At 37.3% G+C, this 26,297-nt stretch overlaps 3 protein-coding genes across 5 annotated transcripts; 2 read left to right on the forward strand and 1 right to left on the reverse strand.

Annotated features, from left to right (window-relative positions):
- Window positions 1-1,495: 1,495 nt before the first annotated feature.
- On the forward strand, window positions 1,496-4,069 carry LOC117596107 (uncharacterized protein C1orf100 homolog). The gene is made up of 4 exons (XM_034299885.2): window positions 1,496-1,569; window positions 2,985-3,068; window positions 3,192-3,364; window positions 3,993-4,069. Exons 1-4 carry the CDS (start codon window positions 1,496-1,498, stop codon window positions 4,067-4,069), a joined length of 408 nt encoding a protein of 135 aa, XP_034155776.1.
- A 4,867-nt stretch (window positions 4,070-8,936) lies between these two features.
- On the forward strand, window positions 8,937-16,267 carry LOC113537589 (cell surface glycoprotein 1). 3 transcript variants are annotated; one of them, XM_026932153.3, is made up of 5 exons: window positions 8,937-9,068; window positions 9,988-10,192; window positions 10,341-12,455; window positions 14,098-14,158; window positions 15,233-16,267. In XM_026932153.3, exons 2-5 carry the CDS (start codon window positions 10,015-10,017, stop codon window positions 15,300-15,302), a joined length of 2,424 nt encoding a protein of 807 aa, XP_026787954.3. In that variant the 5' UTR covers window positions 8,937-9,068; window positions 9,988-10,014; the 3' UTR covers window positions 15,303-16,267. The 3 variants fall into 3 exon arrangements, with proteins under 3 accessions (XP_026787954.3, XP_026787953.3, XP_053085733.1); XM_026932152.3 differs by having other exon boundaries at window positions 9,996-10,192; XM_053229758.1 differs by lacking the exon at window positions 8,937-9,068 and having other exon boundaries at window positions 9,097-10,192.
- Window positions 16,268-16,920: 653 nt separating this feature from the next.
- Window positions 16,921-21,551, reverse strand: LOC113537617 (repetin). Its single transcript, XM_053229743.1, has 5 exons — window positions 21,333-21,551; window positions 19,647-20,555; window positions 19,405-19,465; window positions 18,178-18,228; window positions 16,921-17,951 (listed from the first exon to the last, which is right to left on the reverse strand). The coding sequence occupies exons 1-5, from the start codon at window positions 21,496-21,498 to the stop codon at window positions 17,885-17,887; spliced, it is 1,254 nt and encodes a 417-aa protein (XP_053085718.1). The 5' UTR covers window positions 21,499-21,551; the 3' UTR covers window positions 16,921-17,884.
- Window positions 21,552-26,297: the final 4,746 nt, after the last annotated feature.

A 26,297-nucleotide genomic window follows, 5' to 3' on the forward strand; every position in this document is an offset into this window, starting at 1 on the left:
GTATCAGCTGTGGCAGAGGACAGAAACAGAGACAGAGAGAGTCCGATTTCTCGGCTCGGGTAACTGGAGCAGGTCGAAACCGCGGGTCTACTACACTGCACCATTTTACTGATGACTACAGAGGCACCATAGAGGCAAGAGGCACTATTAAAAAACCCAAAGTGAGTCTGAATCTTCTACAGGTAAACACACGCACACACACATGCATAGAATAATCGGATGACTTCTTTGTATGTTAAAATTTCCCCAAAAGGAGCGACATTAAAAAAAGAAAGCCTCTAGACTGATTTAGTCATTTAACCAGCTGGCACAGCACAAAAACCTTGAATTTTCAATATTGATTTGATTGATTTTATATTGATTTCCTGTTGATTTGACGTCACTTGCTGAACTCGGGGGTGGAGGAGACCGTCCTGAGTTTATGAATAGGGATGAAGGGGTGTTTTCTTTGTTTGTTTGTTTGTTTTTTCTTGAGTTGGAGGTTGGAAATTCTGAGTTATGAGTTTTATTTGAACACAGAAACACGCTGAAATACACCAAAGAAAAAGCCGCCCCTCATCTTGGAATTCCTCCTTCCGAAAATCCTCTACCCTGAGTTCAGCATATCATGTCAACATGGCTGCTCACACCATCAACCGAAAATAAATTAACACTTTGCTACTTTAAATGGGTTTATAGTATTATTTACTAGTAGTATTATCTACAGTATTAACTATGATTAATTGGTTACATCTATAACTCTGACCATACAGTTTAATGTTTTGAAAATCAGTACTTAAACTTATGACCGCTAATGTTAGCTAGGTTGTTGCTAACAAAACACAGCTTTAATGGAGGCGTCTATGGTTTTTTCTCACTTTGTAGCTCATAAATGATGTAATTCTGAGTTCAGACTTCTCACTTACGGGTGAAGTTGAATGCAGAAATAGCTGCTCAGCTCAAATAAATGTTTTTCCTGAAAGGCAACATACAAGGCATACATGTATAATTTCAGCAGAGGGGATGGAGATGGTCGGGAAGTGAAAAAGTCAGTAATTTCACTGTAATAGAAATTCATCAGATGGGCATCAGATGGGCATGAAAAATGAGACACTGCTTAAGCTGCTCTGTTTAGCCCTTACAAATTTTTATTTTGAAAAAAGTTTTCAACACCGAATCTAAGAAAACATGCATTTAAACATTCAAAATGTGTTAACCCACCTCAGGCAACAATATTTCTTTACATTTTGTATTAAAATTAATATTTTAAGTTATTTATCTGAAACATGCACACTGGCTTTTGAGAAGGAAACTTTACCTTTGCTTAAAATGTCTTTTACCTTTACGAACATATCTGTAAATGTAATATTAGTGGGACACAAAGCACACAGCAATTGTGCTTCCAAAACAACTCACATATCCAAGTTATTTTTTAATGCTAAAGTCATGGAAGAGGTGTTATTTATGATGATATAATGCTAATTTGGACCATATGGACTTTGCTGGTTGTTGCAGGATGGCGGGATCAGGAGTGGCACTGCGGCTTCATGAGTTTAAGGAAAGAAATGTGATCGGTCAGCAACGTGGCGCGTGAGTGATACAGCTATCAGTATGCAATATGTGACAGTTAAGTGCAAAAGTTTGTATCTCTTTACAGTAAATCATGAAACCAACATGATATTTAATGCATTTAAGTCTGGTAACAAACATGTTTAAATAGAGTTAAATAGTGTTAAATAGTGTCGAGATAATCAATCCAATTGATATTTCTGAATGTTAGATAAATCTGGACTATTATTTCACTTCTAACGACATTTTCAGGTTGCTGTTTGGTATCTCTGGCAGTTTTTAAATGTGATTTATTTTTCTTCCATCTGTTTCTTTTATTAGTGATGGTTTTCACTGCTGGTCTCCCTAAACACTCTGGTAACTTTTCACCCTTTTCTCCAGCTCTCTAAAAGACTAATATTTTCTGTTTTAGATTGTTTAATAGCTATTTTCCAGATTCCTATTGATACTCAGCAAATTTGAGCCTGTTGGACCTTTCATGCCTTAAAGTGATCATGCCCTGACTGTCATTATAAATCTTAATGAGGCACATTTACATAAATTTTACAGGTCAATGGGAGTGCAAACTTATGAACTTGTTAAAAAAAAAGGTAAGTGCTGGCTCAGACCCAGCTGCTGTAATATTTAGATACACTTAATGAACATGGAATTTTTTTATTTTTAGTTTTTTGCATAGAAATTGTATTAAACATGATTTTTGAAAATTCTTATATAAGAAGAAATGTAAATATTGTGTAAAAGTATTTGAATAATACATCATCTTACATGCTATACACATTAATATAACTCTGATAACAAATACAGTGCTGTTATATGCATGAAATGGTGCTAAAATGATCTTTTTTCCACTTATCACTCCTTGTGAATCACTGCTGAAGCTGTTTATTGTCTCACCTGCATGAGAAGTGAGCATCTAAATGTTAGAGGAATTAAAAGAGAAGAGGAGAAGAGCTGAAGACTGGTCGATTTGTTGTTTTTGGCGCCCTCTGCTGTCTCACAGGCGAATTGCAGAAAAACACTAACGAGCGCCTGCATCTTCCCAGGAACTGAACCCAACCCTGTATTCAAACTACAGAAAAATGTCAACAGTAACAAAAAACTAGCCAGATTTCCTGCATGCCAGTGTTGAGAGTCACAGTTTTAGAGGAATCTTTGAAATGATATGATTAATACAAGTACAGAAGGACTTTGTTACATGGATGAATGACAGGTGATTATTTGTTCTAAGCATTGATTGGGTCATTCTGCAGAAACGCAACATGAAGAACTTTTACTAAAGTGTCATCCATTAGTCCAAATACTAGACATACTAATGTGTCATCCATTAGTCCAAATGTCATGTGTGGAAATAAACTCGACTTATACACAGGGCTAGTGAGATAATAATTTAAATGTGACGTCCATAATAAAGGTTGTATGTGTGTTTTGACATGCAGTGTCTTGCGGCCAGGCAGAGACATTAAGGGACTCTATCCTGGACAGCTGGCCAGAGCTCACGTCATTCCCTCACCGTGGCAGAGGTATCAGAGAGAGAGAGAGAGAGAGATAGAGAGAGAGAGAGAGAGAGAGAGAGATAGAGAGAGAGAGGACAGTTTAGTGAAGTTTTAGTGACAGTTTGTTCAGGAGATATCTCTGTCCCTCAGGATGAATCTGCAGTGTGTGAAGTGTCCACCAGAGGAAGAGCAACCATACCAGCGAAGCTTTGACCTTCTCACGCTAAAGGCCTTGGAGCTGAGAGCAGCACACACACCTCATACACACCCGACATCTCACACTGTGTACCAGCAGGAGTTCGGCCGCCAGGCTCACCTCTACCGTAATGCTTTCATAGTTCTTCCCTGAAAGGCTGCCCCACACACACACACACACACACACACACACACACACACACACACTGACAGCTGGTTTACACAGGTTTTCAGTTTAGAATCCCTTACAGAATTGTTTAGTCTAGAGGTGTAATAACACAGTGTCATCTGTATCTGGATTTGGATTTAAACATGAAGTGGGCATGGCCTTTAAAAAAAATATAATGAACCCTGCAATGTGCCCCATGAAACACTGGAAAATGTTAGTGCTGGCAGCATGGTCCGTAAACTCTGGCTCTGCCGGTTCCTCAGCTAGAGATGTGCACAGGACTGTTTCTTTAATCCCACTTTCCTATTTATTATTTTTGCTTGTACCTGCCTGGGATGTTTTCTAACATGTAGTTAGTTCGAATTTCCCAAAATATAAATAGACTAGTAATTTAAACCTCCTTGACTCTGACCAGGCGGTTAGTAAGGATTAATGAATGAACGCGGTTGATTGTACTACCAGAATTGTTATTTTTACCGCCCTCTGCTGGCTGACAGGTGAATTGTTATATCAAAGTGTATTAATGCATTACTGATCTTGAAAAATGTACATTATATTATACTGATTATGCTGTTCTTGTTTTGTAGCTCCTGATGACAACAAGATGACCCTGATTTCCCATCCTGCTCCTCTGCAACAGAACTATCATGTCACCCCTCACTAACACCTTAAGTAGTAAAATATACTCACCGGCCACTTTATTAGGAACACCTGTACACCTGCTCATTCATGCAATTATCCAATCAGCCAATCATGTGGAAGCAACACAATGTATGTAATCATACAGATACAGGTCAAGAGCAGTTAATGTTCACATCAAACATCAGAATGGGGAAAAGTGGGATCTCTGTGACTTTAACCATGGCATGGATGTTGGTACCAGAAGGGCTGGTTTGAGTATTTCAGAAACTGCTCAACTCCTGGGATTTTCACACACAACAGTCTCTAGAGTTTACACAGAATAGTGCAAATAAATAAATAAATAAATAAATAGATAAAGAAATAGACATCCAGTGAGTGGCAGTTATGTGGGTGGAAACGCCTTGTTGATGAGTGAGGTCCAGACAGAAACTCAAATAACCACCCTTTACAACACTGGTGAGCAGAAAAGCATCTCAGAATGCACCACATGTCGGACCTTGAGGTGGATGGGGTGAAGACCACATCAGGTTTCACTCCTCTCAGCCAAGAACAGGACTCTGAGGCTACAGAGGGCACTGCCTCACCCAAGCTGGACAGATGGAGATGATATAAAGACCAATCAACGTTTATCTGCATGATTTTAATGAGATAATTGCATGAATGAGCAGGTGTGCAAGTGTTCCTTGTAAAGTGGCTGGTGAGTAATAAATATACAGTATAGTATACTGTAGATACACAGAGATATTGCACACAGTTACTCAGTTTTCACCAAATTACACAATACTTATTTTTTTATATACACTTCATGCTGTCTTTGTGGTTAAGTCTCCACTCATTTTTTTTCTACTGTACTAGAACCTGTATTTCCATAGAAAAGAAAACAGCAGTGATGAAGTTGTGGCAAGAATAAACTGTGTTATCTGTTGATCTTAAAAAGAAAATTCTCTAGAATGGTGTTCAGTTTGATTACTGGTCCCACAGATGTGAAGTGAAGTGATGTGTACCCAAGTATGGTGACCCATACTGTGTTTGTGCTCTGCATTTAACTCATCCAAGTGCACACACACAGTAGTGAACACACACACACACACACAGTGAACACACACCCAGAGCAGTTGGCAGCCTTTTTTTGCTGCGGCGCCCGGGTTCGGTGCCTTGCTCAAGGGTCTCACCTCAGTCGTGGTATTGAGGGTGGGAGAGAGCGCTGGTCATTCACTCTCCCCACCTACAATCCCTGCTGGACCTGAGACTCGAACCCACAACCTTCAGGTTCACCTTCAACATAAACATGAACATGGCCACAAACATGCTTTCATTGGAAACACCATTTGACACCCAGTTCATAACTGTTCTTGTTTTTTTCATATTAATTTATTTATAAAATAAATATATATTTAAAATGCAACTTTGCTCAAGTCCATGCTTTTATTAGACGAATTGAAATGAACACAAACTGAAATGAACGAATTGAAATGAACACAGTGACAAACAGTTAAAGCACCCTGAGATGACCTTGTGTTTTAATACTACCATCTGCAAAGAAGATATTTTAGTGAATATATATATAAAATCGTATCATTTAAAAAAATAAAAATATATACAAAATTGTTATAAAATAGTCTCACATTTATCTCACTTGAAGTGTTCCTCATTTTAAAAAAAAAATCCTTTAAAAATTAATAACTTATAATGGTCTCAAAGAGCTTTCATCAAGTGTACACTGGTAGAACTAATGATAGTGATACTTTTAAAATAAATTAAGTAAGTGAATAGATTTATAAATAAAATGCAGCAATAAATATGCATTAGTTTAAACTTGATCCATTTCCAAAAGGAAAATTGGCTGTTGTAAGGTTTTACATAAACCTTTAAAGATTCTCCAAAAAGACAAAGCCTTTAAAAAAAATCCTTTAGCATGGTAGTTAGAGCCTCATTGCTTTTAAAGACCAAGCAATATGACCCGCATTGTATGTATTCCTCAAATGGTTAAGCGTTCTTAGCTTCCTGGGTCTCTGCTTTTGTAGGGTTCTACCTTTAAGTCAAATAGGCTTTTATTGTCATCCTTCTATATAACCTGTATACATTGGATTGAAATGTTTCATTCAGGACCATGGTGCAACTGTACAGCAGCACGGCACACACACTACATAACGTGTAAATGCACAACAGTGTGAGAGACAAGTGCGAGAAAGTACGATAGATACACAGGACAATAAATACACAGGACAAAGAACGCTAAAAAAGTAGCAGCAAGTAAAAAAGTTTCTCATTAACAGCAGTATAAAGTGCAGGTGTGTAGTGACGGTTGTACAGATTTGGGTTTTGAGAAGGATTTGATTAGTCAAGAGCTCTGGAATAAGGATAAACAACAAAAAAACCTTCAGAGTTCTACTTTGAGTTCTACCTAAGAATGTACTTTGTGTTTCTTGGGAAAGACAGATATTTGAGCTCTAGCACAGTGTTTGAGAAAAAAAATTTATTTAAGAGATATGACCAAAAGCAAACACGTCCCTCCTAAGATACTCAAATAGACACACTTCATTTCATTTGCTCCTACCAAGCAAACGTGTAAGCTGATCTTTCTGATAGCATTGGAGCATGATTAATGCTCAGTACATTCAGAATAGGAGTGAGGGTAATTAGGAAGAACTAAGAAAAGTGGTAGATTTCTTCGTACTCCTTCTTTAGCTCACTATTAAGTTCTACCCTAAAGCATTCTTTGGCTTCTTCTGTTGTGGGAACCCTTAGAGGTTTGATTGAAGATAGCAGATATACTATATGTCTGCATGATTTGTGCAATTTACACCTTTACAATATTGCAATGACTTTGGTTGCTAGTTGGCACAATGTCCAGCATCCGAATAAACATTTCAACTAAACAACTAAAAAACCTCTTCTAAACGAGCTACTTTAGTGTCTACTACTAAACTACTAAATCTACTAAATCTACTTTAAAACTACTAAATCTACTTTAGGCTATAAAGTAGATTAGTGTCCTGAGTTGTGCTGACATTACGTAGATGTGTGTGCTGGCTATCTGGGGTGTGGTGTAGGACCCCACAGCAAAGGGTTTGCCCTTTCAGAAAACTTTTTAAGTAAAACTTAAGATTTTAAAAGGTAGAACTGTTAACCATACAAAGAACTCTTGACACACCCTTTTCTTTGTAAAACCATTTTATCCTGAGTGATTTACATGTAAGAAAAAAAAACAAACCCAATTTAAGGCTAGACCCCAAAATGTTATTTTTGTCTTTCGGGGGGTTCTGTAATGGTTCTGTATATACAACTGTAGAACAGAGTTTCCCCTTCAGACAGGGTTCTATGTAGAACCTGTTTTGGAAGCTAAAAACAAACCAATGAACTCTTAAGAACCTATCACTGAAAGCTGAGAGTCAAGAGCGTTGAAGATCTTGGGATTTAAACTCACAACCTTTTGGTTACTATGGTCTCAGAAAAAAGTTCCCTCTAGGATTAAATCTAGAACCCTTAAGGTTTCTTCACTTTCTTCTGGGGAAAACCTTAATAAGACTCTATGTATGTATGTAACTATACAACAGAGAAGGTTCCAAATAGAACACCTTTAGGAAGCATAAGAACCATTAACTTTCCAAAGAACCCTTGAAGAACCACTTCTTTTTGGCAGCTTCTTTTGGTTTGTTTCTCTTGGGTAACCCTTAAAGGCTTGGTTTTTGAAATAGTTAACCACCCAAGAAAAAAACCCTTGAGGAACCTTGAACCTTGAGTTGCAGAAGAAACTACAATCTCAGCTTCCAACTCCTACAGATAATTCCATAATTAGATGTAATAAGTGTAATGCAGGGGTGTCAGATGTATGGCCCATGGGTCCGATAAAGGTTCTAATCCAACCCACCAAATGAATTCAGAATCTGACTTCTGATTTAAAATCATCTTGTGGACTGTAACTGAATTTAAAGCTTTGAATAAAGAGCGCTGTTATTCCACTGAGGGCAAAACAGAGCCATAAACTCATCTACTAACTGTCCTAAAGATAATCATGTCTCTTTCCAAAAGAACTTCTATTTAAGAAGAGTAGTTCTTGTGCTGTTGGTCTAATAAACTTTTTTTTTTTTTTTGGTCCAGCCCACAATGGTGACCCATTATCTAAAACAAGTTACATGCTATACTCACTAAAATAGCATTCACTTGTAATTTGCATTTGAAATGATTGATTTATTTCATCTGAACCTTTTATTTTTATATGGAATATGGAATTATTTTTATTTGGAAAACAAGAACATCTACCATGGAAAATAAAATAGCACTAATATCAATGTCTCGCTTTACCAAGGGTACCTAAGAATAATACCTACAATCATTTTCTTTAAGATTATAACAACGTTCTCATAGTGTTAAAAGAGAAATCAATGGATATTCCAAATGTAGAGATTCACCATTGATTATAATGCTACACATCAATCCTCTTTACTTTAGGCTGGATTCTCAGGCTGTTGTACCCAGTGGGTGTCGGACAGTCTCTTAAACTAACTCATTTAAATCTTGTTGGTCCTTTTTATTTGGTCCTGTTCTATCTTGATCAGTTCATTAAGGTAGACCAGGTCTGATTTTTTTTTGTCCATAATTAATGCTTGGCAAAGATGACTTTTTCCACAACTTTGTGTTTACTTGCAAAGCTTCATCCAAATAATTGAAACAATTTGACTCATTTGGTCAATTCCAAATGTTACCAAAGACATTCACATAGATAAACAGTGCAAGACAGAAGACAACAACAGGAGTAGCATGGAAGTATATGGTTCATGGACTACATGTTTCAATATTGGTGTTTGCTCAGAGCAAACACATAAGACCAATGCACTTTTAAACATTCATATCCTGGTAGTGCACAAATGGAATGAAGTCTGACCAGGTGTGGTGTAAGGTCAGGTTACTGCCAACCTTCTCCATTATTGATTCAATCCAAGAACTTCTCCGTTATTGTACACAGGAGTTGTGAAGACTGAGGATTAAAGCAAGTCACTGACGAGACACACACTGGCTGGGTAAGAACTGGACTTTACAGTAAACTGACTTATGCTGTAGGATTTTAGCCTAATTATGAAAGCACTTTTGTCAAATTTTTAATCTGGCACACAATTAACATCCAGATTCAGCTACTATATTACTACACAAACTGATTTTTCTAATTTATTGGGACTCCATTTCTCAAGATAACAAAATTCCAAATATGACATATTTTCAAAGATCTAGTATTATTTGAAATCTTTGAAAAAATATTGAAAATAGTATGCTTTGTTGAAAATATCAGTGCAATTTAGATCAGATCAATTTTGCTGACTTTGGATGCAGAACATTTCCTTTGTGTTAATTTTTTCAAAATTCTAAAACTTTCTCTTTATTTAAAGTTTTAAATAAAAATAAATTAAAAAAATTCCCAGATTTTCAATGTGGCCTCAGTCTTTTGGGCCCCACCGTATATAAGACCACAGTGATGAAAAGCTCGCTGAACTAGTTTGTGTCAGCAATGTTAAGCAAACAACCTGATTTGTTCAGTTTTATATAAATAATGTTATATGAAGCTCTATGAATGTTTAACCGCCCCAATCCTAACTGTGATCTAAATAACTTTTCATACAAATTGATGCACGTGTATTTCTGAATCAAATTATTTACAAGAACTCAGCATCAAGGGAAAAGCGAAGTCTGGACTGACCTTCTCAGCCTGTTGCCAGGAAAAGCAGAAGGATAATGAATGAATGAACTCAATATGAAAATGCTAACAATACTGTACAGTCAACTGATTTACTGATGCCATCTTCATATTTTTGAATGATTGCTATTTTCTGCACCTCTTTTTCAATTAATTTAAATCGCTATTTCTGTAGTTAATGAAGCAAAAAAAAAAACAAAAAAAAAAAACTGTACACTACTCAATTTGAACAATTAAAACTGTGTTTTGAGGTCCACAGGGAAGAGTGTGATATTTGCATGTTGGTAAGGGGAAAGCCAGCTTGGTCAATGGAGATGTTGGCAGTGCTGGTGGTATTGATGCTGGTCCCCACTTGGAGTGATGGACTCTTGCTGAAGAAGTGTGAGCTGAAGTCTCAGCTTGAGGCAGCCTTTTCTAAGCTGCAAGGAGAGAAGGCTGAGGACATTATTGCTAAATGTAAGCTAATTAGACTAATTATTGGCATAGATATTATATTCAGGACAAACCAAAGAGAGTCATCTTTCAGAAAATGGCATAATGTGACATTATGTGAGATAATAACCAATATCTAAGCCTTGAACTGAGCTCTTCTTTTTATCTGCAGTGGCCTGCACAGTAGAACACATTTCTGGGTTCAACACCAGTCTTTTAACCATCACTGACCAATTCGACCCCAGAACCCTGATCATAACTCCTTTTCTATATGGCCATGATGACCATTACTCCTCTGGAATGAAAGAATTGCCCGTAACATCTAAGGGGACAAATATTGTGAGCGAAAACTATGTAATTCGTGAAAATGTGGTGGTGACTGAAGAGCCTTTGATTACTCTACATATAGTGGGTGAAGACAAGTTCATTCCTGGAAAAGCCGAGGTCCAACCAGAAGAAAAAGTTGTCCAGGTTGATGGGCAAGACAGAAAGCAGATGGAAACTCCATCTAAGGATGAAGGGGATGGCACTTGGGTGCAAGGGGATAGCTCTAGAGAAGGATTGATTGACCAATCAAATGAAATGCTGTTTGGTCACAAAGATTTACGACCTAACAGATCGCTGGTCCCCAATGATAGGCCACTCCATGGCGATGAAATGCTGCTTGGTCCTACAGATTTGCCACCTGACAGACCAACGGAGCCCACAGATATACCTTACGATACCTATGAAATGCTATTTGGTTCCACAGTTTTACCACCTGACAGAACAACGGAGCCCACAGATATACCTTACGATACCTATGAAATGTTATTTGGTTCCACAGTTTTACCACCTGACAGAACAACAGAGCCCACAGATATACCTTACGATACCTATGAAATGTTATTTGGTCCCACAGTTTTACCACCTGACAGATCAACGGAGCCCACAGATATACCTCACGATACCTATGAAATGCTATTTGGTTCCACAGTTTTACCCCCTGCCAGAACAACAGAGCCCACAGATATACCTTACGATACCTATGAAATGCTATTTGGTCCCACAGATTTACCCCCTGCCAGAACAACAGAGCCCAAAGATATACATTACGATACCTATGAAATGCTATTTGGTTCCACAGTTTTACCACCTGCCAGAACAACAGAGCCCACAGATATACCTTATGATACCTATGAAATGCTATTTGGTCCCACAGTTTTACCCCCTGCCAGAACAACGGAGCCCACAGATATACCTTACGATACCTATGAAATGCTATTTGGTCCCACAGATTTACCCCCTGCCAGAACAACAGAGCCCAAAGATATACATTACGATACCTATGAAATGCTATTTGGTTCCACAGTTTTACCCCCTGCCAGAACAACAGAGCCCACAGATATACCTTACGATACCTATGAAATGCTATTTGGTCCTACAGATTTACCCCCTGCCAGAACAACAGAGCCCACAGATATACCTTACGATACCTATGAAATGCTATTTGGTCCTACAGATTTACCCCCTGCCAGAACAACAGAGCCCAAAGATATACATTACGATACCTATGAAATGCTATTTGGTCCTACAGATTTACCACCTGCCAGAACAACAGAGCCCACAGATATACATTACGATACCTATGAAATGCTATTTGGTTCCACAGTTTTACCACCTGGCAGAACAACAGAGCCCAAAGATGTACATAATGATATCTATGAAATTCTGTTTGGTCACAAAGATTTACGACCTAACAGATCGCTGGACCTCAAGGATAGGCCACTCCATGACAATGAAATGCTGCTTGGTCCCACAGATTTACCACCTGACAGAACAACAGAGCCCAAAGATATACCTTACGATACCTATGAAATGCTATTTGGTCCTACAGTTTTACCACCTGACAGAACAACAGAGCCCACAGATATACCTTACGATACCTATGAAATGCTATTTGGTTCCACAGTTTTACCCCCTGCCAGAACAACAGAGCCCACAGATATACCTTACGATACCTATGAAATGCTATTTGGTCCCACAGATTTACCCCCTGCCAGAACAACAGAGCCCACAGATATACATTATGATACCTATGAAATGCTATTTGGCCCCACTGACAAACCCATGAATCCCTTGGATAGATCACTGGATACCACAGGATCTCTTGAGCCTGAAACTAAGCAAAGATCTAAACGTAGCTCTGAAGATCAGACTATACTCTATGGAATCTTCCAGCTGAGTGATATAGCATGTGATTCAGGATCAAGCCACAGTATGATCCTTTGTGGACTGGACTGTAGTGGTGAGCAAAGCTACACAATAGCAGCTACTTTCTATGAAAATCTTGTCTTATTATATTTTGTTATATATCATGATATTTTCCATATATACACATCTTACATGCAATTTACAGATCTATACACTCAACACATTTCTTAGGTTGTTTCTCTGAGGGAACCTTTAAAGCTTCTCTGTAGGACCCTGCACTCGTTTATTAAGTGGTGCAATAAAGAAGCATTTGTCCTATCGTTGGGAGATCACGGATTTGAACCCCAAAGATGCCACTGCCTATCCACAGTAACTGGGGGTCCTAGAGAGCAAAACTGGTCATGCTCTCTCGGTGGGATGGATGGCATACTCTCTCTCCCGTCAATCACAGTAACACTAGACAATTGTTGGAGTCTGTGAGGTCATGTATGCAGATAACAGATAGCACTTTCCTCTGAGTGTGTTAAGCAGCATGGGCAGCAGTACAGGAAGATATGGTTGGTGCGTTTTAGCCTTCACCCTCCCCAGGTGTTGTATGATAGGGAGAACTGGCAGGTGGGTGGGAATTGGAGGGTAGGGGAGAAAATATTGGGAGGGGAGCTCGTCCAATAGAATCGCTTTAGAGAACTAGAACTGTTAACTGTCCTAAGAACAATTTTTGGAATGTTACAGAATGTGTAACATGCAGGAGAGATAGGCAGGACGCAAGTATGTATACTTAGTGTGAGACGTATTTAGGGCAATCCAGTATTCGTAGTCCGAGTCCATGGTGGGGTCAGAGAACACATAGGGTAATACATCACCAGACCCCGAAAAATAGGTGAGAATCAAAATCAAGGGACCAGAAGACAGAAACAAGGTTCAGACTTAAACAAAAAAAAAAGAAGCAAGGCAAGATTTCACAAAGAATCTTGAGGTATAAATGAGAAAACTAAAAGAACTAATACAAAACAGGTGCACACAATCAGGTCACAAGACGAGAGGGATGGAGACAGGACCATAGCAGAAATAAACATGAGCACAAGGTGCTTGTCACCATGGGGACTGTGATGCAAAGGGGGAATCTGTGACTACAGTCTGGAGTACTAATAGGATATCGCATGCTAAAGGGTTCTTCTGTTTGTCCTTGCAGGAGACCCTTAAAAATTCTATGTAGAATCCTACAAGAGAGGGCTTCCCTTTAAGAATGTTAGAACTGTTAATTTAAAAAAAAACAACTTTAAAACATTTTTATTTCTAAGAGTATATATTACATTTAAGTATATTTATGGAATGTTACTATGCTTTGCTGTAGGAGTGGGCCAAAATATCGTATCACGATATGATACACGATGTGTATCACAATATACAGGTTCACTAGTTTGTCAGCAAAACAATATTCAATAATACTTTTAGTTTAATTATTTAATTTTTACAGAAATAAATTATTTTAACACAAATTCTTAACATTTCAGTAAAAACGTGTAATATTTCACTATAAATTTTTAACATGTAATCAGCAGCTTGTAACTTGGAGCTTGTAACTCGGAGAAGTGTACTGTGACAATATATCACACTATTGATATTATGTCCTTATATTGCCCAGCCCTACTTTGAAATATATTTTATCCAAAATATCTATTGACCCTGTAGTTGTGCTTGTGTGCTAATTTTGCCTCATTTCTTCTTTATAATAGCTCTGACTGATGATGACATCACTGATGACATTGCTTGCCTGATGACTTTGGCTAAGAAAGTGTAAGTTACAGGCAAACACGTATGAACACACAAGTAGTATTGATCTTTTTTTTTTTTTTTTTTTAGTACATCTACTAGTCATAGTCAAGTACAAATGTGTATATATGCCAGTATAACTGTGTAGGTGAACCCTGATACTGAATAAACTTATATTTTAAATAACTATTGTGTTTATACCATCATTATTGGTACAAAATTGAATCCAGAGCCATGTTCTAAGGAACATGGATACTGAAGAACTGTACTGAAAAAGAGTCTTTAAGAATTTATTCATATACACTCTAGTGTCCCTCACTGCAGAATCAAAAATCCAGGGGGTGGAGTTGGAGCTGATTTAGCTCTTCCTACCTGGGTGGAGTCAAACAAAAAGTCCAGGGGGGTGGAGACAACTCAGCGTGTTTTAATGTTATGGCTGATCGGTGTATATATAAGCAGGATTTTCAAATCAGCTTTTGGGTATTATTACAAAATATTACAAAAAGCTTTCATATTTCTCCTTTGCTTGTTTTTCTTAATTTTAGATTCATATTGGAGCTAAAATTAATAAATGATCTTAAGAGACCTGGATGTATGTCAGCAGTTACTGGGGAGCTAGTAGCAAGAAGGGTAGATTAGGGTAGATTAGAACATCTCTTTTGCATTTTTTAAAAATTTTAAAACGGAAAATACATCTTTGGTGACAATGGGACATGTCAATTCTGGCTGAGCGATAGTTTTATTTTTTTACTTGTATTTTTTAAAGATATCTGAAAGATGATTATGCTGATGATATACAGGGCATAAAACGTATGAAAAAAAATGCAGGCCAAATAAAATGTATAGTAGGGGTCAAATCAAGATGTGTCGGAATAGACCGAAATCAATGAATAATGTCTTTTCATGTGCCAATTCAAGTCAGGCTAAACTTGGCCTAGTATTAACGTTCAGCACAAACTATAACTGAGTTTACGACACTGTTTCTGTGTGATACCCCAAAACAAAGTAAACACAATACACTGGACTGTACATGCATTTTTTTTAATGTTGAAGTGTCTGATGCGTCATTGCTCACTGAGTCTCTGCTGTATTTCACAGGAAGGCGATGACGTTCACACAGAAGTGTCTGTCTGTAGAGCCTTCACACTACTTTGCCGAATGTGGCTGAAATTGCCAGATCATATTGTACGGGATTCAAATGTTATCCTGACTTTATTTCCATGTACTCCAATAAAAATTAACGCTTCTCAGGAAAATTTCTGTTCTGTATATTAATCAGTTTCTCACTGGGTGTCTAACCAGCTTTATTGTTGCTTCAGGACAGCAAACGTTGCAGTTTCTTTTAATATTAAGAATGGCTGTGTTGAATAATGGGTGAGGTATTCATGAATGTATATTAAAAAGTCCTAAAAAATCCTACAGTTAAGCAACTAAGAAGGTGCGCAGTGCTTTCTGTCTGTTATACCATATTTGCTTTGAGAGAATATATGGATTATATTGATAATCTTTCAGATATTTTAGATATGTTATGAAGTGAAGTGACTTGTGGCCAAGTGTGACCAAGTGTATGGTGACCCATACTCGGAATTTGTGCTCTGCATTTAACCCATCGAAGTGCACACACACAGTAGTGAACACACACACACACACACACACACACACGGAGCAGTGGGCAGCCTTTTTTTTTTTTGCTGCAGCGCCCGGGGAGCAGTTGGGGGTTCGGTGCCTTGCTCAAGGGTCTCACCTCAGTCGTGGTATTGAGGGTGGGAGAGAGCGCTGGTCATTCACTCCCCCCACCTACAATCCCTGCTGGACCTGAGACTCGAACCCACAACCTTCATGGCAGTTCATTATGATTTATATGGAGTTGTTGTGCCTATTGTAACATCACCTGCTCTCCAGAAGTAACCATTAGATTACATACAAATGCATACACTCTCTCATATATAAATTCATTAAAACAACAGAAACCACATGTTTGTCGCCTAAATCATTCCCTTTCAATATTACTACAGTCATCATTTTTGTAATTAATGAATTTAAGCTAAACTTTTTCATGTTTCAATGCTGATAGTCAAGTCTATCCCTTCGCTCAGCTCAGAATCAACCACAGCACCAAATTTATAGCAATTTTGTTGTGTATTGGCATTTAATTTTGTAGTAATACTGTATATGCATTTTAGTGCTATGTCTTGGTGGATAAGAGAATAGTGTTGGGTACAAAATAGGGAAAAGCCAATATTGTGTGTTCAGGCTTTTCCCGCGTTGAGTTGAATAAAGCAGTTCAGTGACTTGAACTCTGAATCTAGTTACTTCCTTGAATATCTAATAATAATATCTGCCAAGATAGGCCTATTACACATTTAGTATAAATGCATAAAAATAAAAAACAGTGCTTGTAATTAACAAAATGAATCACTCTTGTATGTTTTCCTAAATTATTCAAGATTATAAAGTATTAATAGAGAATATTTGTATTCAGTTCCTCTATAACATGTGATTATACCATTCATAAATTTGGGATTATTTCATTTCATTTTAGATTGCTATAAAGCAGCTCAGTGAAGGAGATGGATAAAGACTAAAAGATATTAAATCAAAAGTGCCTTGTTGCATATCTCAGTGTGTCAGTTTCACATCTTTAAAAACACACTTTAGTAAGAACAAACAAACAAACAAACAACAGTGAATTAACTAATTAACGCTAATAAAGGACCATTGGGTTGAGGGTGTAACGTTTCTCGGATAATTCAAAAATAAATAAATAAAATAAATCAGTCCAAACATGTCTTGTCAGATTTTATTCAAACAAAACATTTTTGATGCTTTTAAATGAGAGAAGAAATTGAACATGAAAAGGCAGGGGGAAAAAAAGGATAAAATTAACAGCATATTCTTTTGAAACTTAACACTTATCTGGTTTTATTAGAACTTTTCTCTCTTTGTCTTGTCACAGCTGGCAAAAATAAATCTGTGTTGGTGTCTGTTCTTGTGTGGCCAAATAGACTATTTAACCCACTTAATCCAGATCCCAGGTAACACGCTTTCACACACACACACACACACACACACGCAGAAATGACGTCTCAAATGACGTCTCAATGACGACACGTGCAACTCGTTTGCTAATTGGGAAGATGTCAATGGATTTGGGTTAAAAGTTTAGTTAATGTATGTTCTTATTAGAAAATTATGTTGTTAAATAAGGGAGCCTAAATCACATATTACACGGAAGCTTGGCTGAAAAACAATGCTGTCCCGACATCTTGCCAATTAGCAAACGAGTTGCGACGTCGTGCCAATTAAGATACATTTTTACTCTGACAGTTTTCTCCCTTCCTCTTGGCCAATTTAATAAAATTTTGATCTTTTTTATAACACACAAGCGGATATGACGGAATACCTTAGAGGCAGCTCTGTTTTCAGACTAAATACACAACAGGAATTCTGTGATAATCATAGATATTGATCAGTTAGGAATAATAAATTGATAATGAAGTAGACATGAGGAGGAAAAGAAAGAAATTCATGGCATGCTACAGGCTAAAACGGCTGTGTGCTCCCGACTCATTCAGTGTGTTGAAGTGCGATCACGTGACCACTAATTTAACCCAGGGTTAATTAACTCAGTGTAGCCATAATCTATCAAAATTGTGTGATTGTAATTGTTTTTTAATTTAAAATTTAGTTAACAAGTGAAATTGTTTGAGTAGAATTGAGTCGAGATGTTTGCTTGGCCTGCAGTCTGTTTTAACAAGTGGAGAAGTACTCAAAGTCCTCCACATTCTTGCACTCCTTCTGGAAGAAAGAAGCTAACCTGTAACAGAGGTGACAAATGATGAGATTCAGCAAGAAGTGTGCAAAGTTTTTGGGAGTTAAGTAGAAACTTGACATGACTAAAAAATTGAACCGCCCTCACAACTTGTAATTCCCACTGGGAAAATCTGTCTCAAGAGCTCCTATTTCTCCAAACTGGATGTCTCAAAGCTCAGCAAATACACAAATACTAAGAGTCGTGTTCACTTTATGGAAATTCTACTCACAATTTGCTGAAAACTGCTTTATTTGGACCATGACTCCTTCCTTCTGACAACCTGTAGTGGTGCAACACACAAAACATTAAGCAGCAAGCAAGCAAGCAAGTACCCAGTTATGATTTTAGCAACACAACTGCAATAAACTATTGACTGGACAACCATATGAGTGGAAAACATGGTAACATTGTGTTCCATTGTGCGGTTTCGAAGAATCAATTTGTTCAATTTGAAAGTCACCATTTTTGACTGAGTTTGCACATTAGCTGAAAATTATTTCATGAGAGAAGACTGTCATTTCGGCCCTCCCCAAAACTCAATCACCTGATCAATCATACACTTTTAACTATCCTCAAATAACTCTTACAAAACACATTTATTGTAAAGATAAAAGCATGACCAAGGTGGAAGGTTTTTTTTTCCTGCCCACATAAAAGCATGTGGAAGGCTGAAATGAACAAAATAGTCAGATCCATTTTGGAGCAATATTCCAAATATTCTATATGCCAATATTACAGAGTTTTTCTAGTTTCTTTGAAATTATTGAACACTTTAAACATTGTAAGAATTGTTATTAATAATTCATTAGAATAATTTAGAAATGAAGACAGATATGGTTTATGGTTAAAAAAAAATTTTGAAAGATGTGAAAAAATCCAAAATAGAGGTAGTTTGTCACATTTTAAATGTTATTTGTCCCTTAAGTAACAGTAAAATCCCTCATTTCAGTCATTTAAATTCTTTAACCATTTAATTCCCCAAACGTCTGATCACCGGCCCTGACCTTTATCACCTGTTCCATGATCTCTCACATTTACTGAGGCATTCACATTCTGTATCCGATTCTCACAATAATAACCTCACCCAAATATTCATCGAGAGCCTCAGAGTGTTGATGTCTGATCTAATCCCCCATATCTCTCTCTGTTATATTATTACTATTATATGATAAAAGGGAAACACCTTGATCAGTAAGCAACACTGTTACTGTGACAGGTATGATGGTGATAATTTTTAATATACACAGAAAGGAAGCATAGAAATGTTTTGTCTAATTATGTTTTCATGGTTAGTGGTTCTAGTAGACCAAGCAGAGAACCAATTAGGTTCCTATATTTGCCATTTTCCTGCTAAACTTGTATGTAGTTTCCAACAGAACTAGCAAAATAATTAAGCTACGTTAAATATTACACTGTTAATTTTTTTAATAAAATAATTTAATTGATTTTTACTCACATTTTTTTGATGATGGTCTCAACACAGGTGATGTCATCTCTGATATTGTCATCGATCAGTTCTTTAAAAAGAAGATTGCTAATTAGAAACTAAAAGGTTTCGACAAATCTTATTTACTCCAGCGTTATAACCACAGATGCATTTCAGTAAGGGCATCTTTAATAGTATTTTCAGACATGTCAACTGGTGACAGAAACATACCAAGGACTATGGACTGAGATGTGATGCTAAAGTGTACTCACTGTCACAGGCCATACTGCAGACGTTGAGAGAGGGTTCAAGCCCAGAGGTGCAGGCAATGTGACCGGGCAGCTGGAACAACCCGTACAAAGTCCACGTGGTTCTCTCTTCAGACTCTTTACTGCTGGACTCTGCAGACCTGCCCTTGCGTCCTCCATGACCTCCTCCGCTGGATGACTTGTTACCATGAGGATGAGTGACTGGATTAACCATCGAAGAATTGAAACCACGTTTAGGCACCTGGATGTCTTCCTCACTGGACTCATCACTGCTGGACTCTGCAGACCTGCCCTTGCGTCCTCCATGACCTCCTCCGCTGGATGACTTGTTACCATGAGGATGAGTGACTGGATTAACCATTGAAGAATTGAAACCACGTTTAGGCACCTGGATGTCTTCCTCACTGGACTCATCACTGCTGGACTCTGCAGACCTGCCCTTGCGTCCTCCATGACCTCCTCCGCTGGATGACTTGTTACCATGAGGATGAGTGACTGGATTAACCATCGAAGAATTGAAACCACGTTTAGGCACCTGGATGTCTTCCTCACTGGACTCATCACTGCTGGATTCTGCAGACCTGCCCTTCCGTCCTCCATGACCTCCTCCGCTGGATGAGTTGTTACCATGAGGATGAGTGACTGGATTAACCATCGAAGAATTGAAACCACGTTTAGGCACCTGGATGTCTTCCTCACTGGACTCATCACTGCTGGACCCCGATGCAGATATCTTTCGGTGTCCTGCACCATTGGATGAGTCTTCCTCACTGGACTCCTCACTGCTTGACTCTGCAGACCTGCTCTTGCGTCCTCCATGACCTCCACGGATGAAACTTTGAATGTTGGGTCCAGTGATATGATTGATGGTGCTGGTGTTGAAGTGAGAGCTCAGCTCCACATGGCACACAACTATAAAATGTATGGAAGAGATTTTGAAAAGCAAGCAACAACAATTAACACTATAGTATCTGACCAGACAAAAGGAATATAATTCCATTAGCAAGGTTCCAGTTTTCATTACTAGCACTAGCATTAGGAGGTATAGTGAATTTTATGTAATTATAGCGTTGCTATAAATGCCTTGTTTATGAGACAAGTCAGAGAAGAATGACCAGACTGGTTCGAGCTGACAGAAAGGCTACAGTAACTCAAATAATCACTCCTTAAAACCGTGGTGAGCAGAAAAGTATCTCAGAATGCACAACACGTCAAACCTTGAGGTGGCTGGGCTAAAACAGCAGAAGACCACATCGAGTAACACTCCCGTCAGTGGGCACAGATTCACTGATACTGGACAGTTGAAGATTGCCAGTTTTGTTGACCACAAATTGGTCAGTGAATGTATCAGCAATCATCTGCGTAGTTTTATAATTAAGTAGGGAAAAAGCAGTTATTGTTTTAGTTTCTACCCGCCTGGGATATTTTCTAATGAATTCAGTTCATTAGAGTGTTTTTCCTAAATATAAACCACATCACCCGTTTATAGCAACCCGAAGCTTCCAACACACTCCCAATGAATGGGTAATGAACATGGCCTTGGCTTGTCCTGCAAGCTTCATATCAGTCTCCCACGACTTTTAGTTGGGTTCTGCAGGAACCCAGTCCCAATGGACACCACTACACTAATGGCAGACACTAAAATCACTTACACTGTAATCAGTTGTGTATGTTTCATGTTTTACTCACTCTTGGCCACCAGGTTGGTGATCTGGTCCAAAAGGTTTGCAGGTAGGGTCGAGTTCAATTCGTCCCCCAGTTCACACTTGTCTATCACCAGGCCGTCACTCATACCTAAAGCCAGGTACAGTGCAACCACCATCGCCAACAGCTGGACCTCGACACGGATCTTCATACTGCAGTCTGCTTGTGTCTCGTCAGTTATCTTGTGCAGGTACTGAGCCTCTTACCTGCCATATATAAGCCTGCCAAGTCCCTGAAGAATTCCCCATTTTTATGCTGAGTCACTAAACTACGTACCTTGTGGACAGAATATAATAGTTTGTTCTGGTTTTAGGTTTCAAATGATGAGACTGTGTCTAACAGGACCAGGAAACCTACTGTGTATGAACCAGTGTGGAAACAATGTCCTGTATCAGTTTCTGGGTGTTATTTGTCTGAAAAGATATCTGCTTTTGAATGGTGTCCATTTAAAAAAAATCTTGAACAATGCTGTTTTGTTAAAAGAAGTGGTAGTGTGTGAAATCTGAAAACTATGAGCATGAAAATATGAGACTTTGGTTAAAAGGTCAAAGCTTTTTATAGCATGGAAACTTGGAGCTTGGTGTAAAGAACAAAATAATTATTATGTCTAAAAAGGACTAATGAGTGAAAAAGGACAAAACAGGGACGGAAGCGAATCATGCCACAAGACGTGCAGTCTTACAGAGACATACTGTATAGTGAATAGTCATGTGCAGCAAAGTGTAAAAGTTTGCATAACCATAATTTGAAACCGTGAAATTGCTGTTAATTTTCAGTTGAACAAATATTTCTTTATTATAACAAGTAACAAAACAGTCAAAAAGTTTGTATTAAGATGTTAATAGTGAATTAACTAATGAAGACTGAATTTCTGAATGTGTTGTAAATGTTGATTTTATTACACTCATCTCTCTTTTTTTTATTATATTCTTCCTTCTTTTTTTATTATTCCAAATTTCTTGAAGTTTTCCTTAGTTATTCTTTATCTACTCTTTGGTCATGTCTTTGTGTTTCTTCCATTTTTTTCCATGTTTTATCCCCTTTTCCAGGTCTGTGAAGGGTTAGTGTTTTCTTGTTTAGACCCTGTGAGAGCTGTTTCCCAGATTGCCACTGAGTCTTAATGGCTCACAGTGAACTATCTAAGAGTTATGAGAATATTTGAATTTTTCATGTCTTAATTAAAACTTAAAGTGAACTTGTGTTAACTGTTTTAAGTAATTACACGCTATAATGAGGCACATAAATTAAGTAGAGGCTATCAATGTAGATGGAAGATTTTGAGCTTGTTAATAAAGATAAGTTCTGACTGAGACTCTAATAATGTAATATTTACACTGTATGTTTTAAACAGTTAAATGAAGACGGCATCGGTTTTGTGGAGAAGTCGTAAAATGGAGATGAATTTTGGTTCATTTCACCAAGAAACCAAGAGTGATGCAAATGTTTTTATTCAGTTCTAATTAATCATTGAGTTAACACTTGATCCACAAATAATTTGAAATAAAGCAAAAAAAAAAAAAAAAAGCACTTACATGAATTAGTATAATAATTAGTAAAATAATTTGAACCTAATACTCACAGTACAGTTGTTACTTTAATAGTAAAAAAAAAGAAAAAGATTTCATTTCATCAACAGTGCAATTATATTAATCAGATTACATATTTGTAGTTCCCTTAACAGGGTTGGAAACTACTATAATTTTACTTGATTAATATATGTAAGTATGATTTTTAAGTATTATACTTTACTTGAGTATTATTGGAATTGAATACTTGGACAACTTACTTTATTACAGTTCCAAGAAAAAAAAAAATTCTGTTTATATTGTATTTAGACCTTCAAAGTACTCTTTACAAATCTCAGAGGTCTTTCCTCTCTCATCCAGCCAATGACTGTACGGTTTACATCAATCGAACAGGCTCCCATGCATTTCATTTACATTTCAGTTTAAAGCATCCAATCATCAATGTAGATAACTATCACCAATCATGTGAATTCGTTATCTGTGGTGATCTTCTCATGCCACACAGTGTAGTTAGTGCTTTGGGATAATCCACCAGACAGCAGTGTGGAAATTGAGGATGAGCGCTCCTGGCCTTACCTCAGTAAAACTTTTCAGTATGCTGGAGTAAACAGGGACTGGTATAAAACAAAGCATTTCCTTTGTCTTCCTAGAAGGCATGAATTCCAACTAACTTGAAAAAGCATATTTTGCTAATGTTAACTGGCTATATTTAATGAAGTTAACCTGTTTTCTTTGCTAATGCCAGGTTCGACTAGCAAGCAGTTCCAGTAGTTAACATAATTGGCTAATCAGCAAGTCAAATTCTAGCTAATGGTAAATATTAGTTATTTACAGGATATTTTACTTCTGATTAATTTGTTAGCAAACTAGGTAGCATGCATATGAGCAGCAAACGTACAGCGATTGTGTGTTTTCAGGCAAAATGGTATTAACAAAAATCTTCTTCTAAAAACAGTTTTAGTTTTAGTCACTTTGCAGTTGAAAACATTATATTAACATAATTTCATCAGATCAAGACATTGACTTTTTTTTATATATTTTCCTTCATTCATTCAAGACAGTTGTTAAAGGCTGTATTTATACATTGAATGTTTAAAGGAAAATGGGCTGATTTCGCTAGTTTAAAGGCTTTACTGTGTCATGTATCTGTGCCACAAAAGAATCATACAATTTATTCATTTAATTTATGCAGCATGTAATGTCTCACAGCTCCAGGGTCCCCGGTTCGATACTGAGCTTGGGTTACTGTGTGGAGTGTCACATGTTCTCGTCGTGTCCGAGTGGGTTTTATCTGGGGTCTCCAGTTTCCTCCCACCTCCAAAAAAATATGTCAGTAGGTGGATTGGCTATGATTAATTTCCCCCTAAGTGTGTGTGTGTGTGTGTGTGTGTGTGTGTGTGTGTGGTACCCTGTGATGGACTGGCATCACATCCAGGGTGTATTCCCACCTCACTCCCGGTGTTCCTGGGACAGACTCTGGATCCATCATGACCCTGACCAGGATAAAGTTCTTACAGAAGATGAATGAATGAATAAAAACTTTAGGTGTGATCACTGAAATGTAATAAGTTAAACGAGGCCCTTGTGACAAAACCCGTTATAATGAAAACTTGTTCTAATCACATTTCCATGACGTCACTGTTGAGAAATTTGACATGACTGTTCCAATATTGTTAGCACTCATGAAAGAAGTAGGACTAATCCATTTCATGACCATCCATATATCCTGTCTGTCTCCATTGTCTCCATTTATCTCATGTTTCTCTCTCTCTCTCTCTCTCTCTCCGCTCTTCCTGTTCCAGATTGACTTGCAAGTCTGGATTCTTGTACTTGTAAAATGGGGGAAATGGGGAATATTTCCAAATTCCAATAAATCTTTCACTTTTGGTTAGCTCTAGGGATTGATATGATATATTTCCATTTGGGTTTGTTCAGAATAGAAATTATATTTGTATGTTCCTGCTCCAGCATACCACGCGCCACTTTTTAATCAGTTACAAGGTAGAATGAAATAAAAGAACGGTTAATAATGTACTTTATGCATGATAGCCTACTCTGCTTAAAGGAAGCTTAGTATATAAACAAAGCCAAACACTGCATTTAACCAGAAACTTGTGTATTTATTTGTAACATTTTCAAAGCATCTTTCTGTTCTGCAGTGTGATTCTTGCTTGCAGAATCATAGCAAAAATACTTTCTCCACGGATTTTCCTGCCATTTTCAGATATCTAATGTCATATCTTTCTGTAGCCAGGAATTCACCCTGTTTCATAACTAATAGGCCAAGCAAGTGATATGAAGCATGTAATATGAAGGATATTAACGATATTCTTTTGCAGAAAGAATTTCGTGAGACATTCAGCTGAAATTTTCGAGTTGCATGGATGCGCTAAAATAAGCCTACACAATGAGTGATTAATGGGTAGAGTTTTGGGGGATGCTTTTCCTGTCTCCTGATATAAGCTGCAATTTAAAAGGGGGAAACCCCTATTACAATAGTAAAGAAGAAAAAAGAAAATAGATACAATTAGTGTAGCTTACATACTGAGGCATAATCAGCACTACAGTTAACATAGTGTTAGGTTTTTACTGTTCGAGTATGATGTTTTCTCCATTTTTAATAACATTGTAAACTATTTTAACTGGGTCTGTTGTTAATAGACAGACAGACATTTGTTTGTAATGTATTCTGAAATCAGATTTGACAGTCACTCTGTTTTGAAAGCATGAATGCATGAATAATTTAATGATTTGACTCATTTGCTCACACCCTAGTATTTCTGTGATTTGCTGCAGTGTATAGCTCCACATTAGCAGTACTTGCTTTTGCTGCCCCCTGGTGGAGGATTTACATAATTACCACTAATTACTGAAGCTGAGAATATTGCTGAAGTCTTTTCTGAAGCATAAATTAGTGATTATCTGAGCTGCCTGCATTTGAACTAGAATCAATTAGACAAATAAAACTGGAAATGTACCCTAATTTAGGCATATAATAGTCTCTAAAGGGGAAGCCAGCAAATGTTGGACCCTTTCTTAGAGTTTCTGTAACATATATGAAGAATTAAGATTACATGTTTGTATTTGGGATGAGGAATAATTATCCTCCATGATATATTTGTAAAACTACAACATGTTTAATATAATGGTCAAGACGAATAATTGAAGTAATGTACAATTGCAAGGTGTTTTTTAATTGTATAATAATTGTGTCCATTTTATTTACCATATACTAATAAAAGTGGTCAATTACCAAAATTCTGTTTTATTACAAAACAAATAGCTTTGTATGGTATTTTGTGAACATTTAATTATCACAATAAAAAAAAGAGATAAATTATAAACACTGTATTGTAGCCTGGTAACTATTTCTCTGAATTTAGTACCATTAACTTCTTCAGATCACTCTGCATTAGACATAAAA

This window comes from Pangasianodon hypophthalmus, chromosome 26, assembly GCF_027358585.1.
Source record: "Pangasianodon hypophthalmus isolate fPanHyp1 chromosome 26, fPanHyp1.pri, whole genome shotgun sequence".
NCBI classification, from domain to species: Eukaryota; Metazoa; Chordata; class Actinopteri; order Siluriformes; family Pangasiidae; genus Pangasianodon; species Pangasianodon hypophthalmus.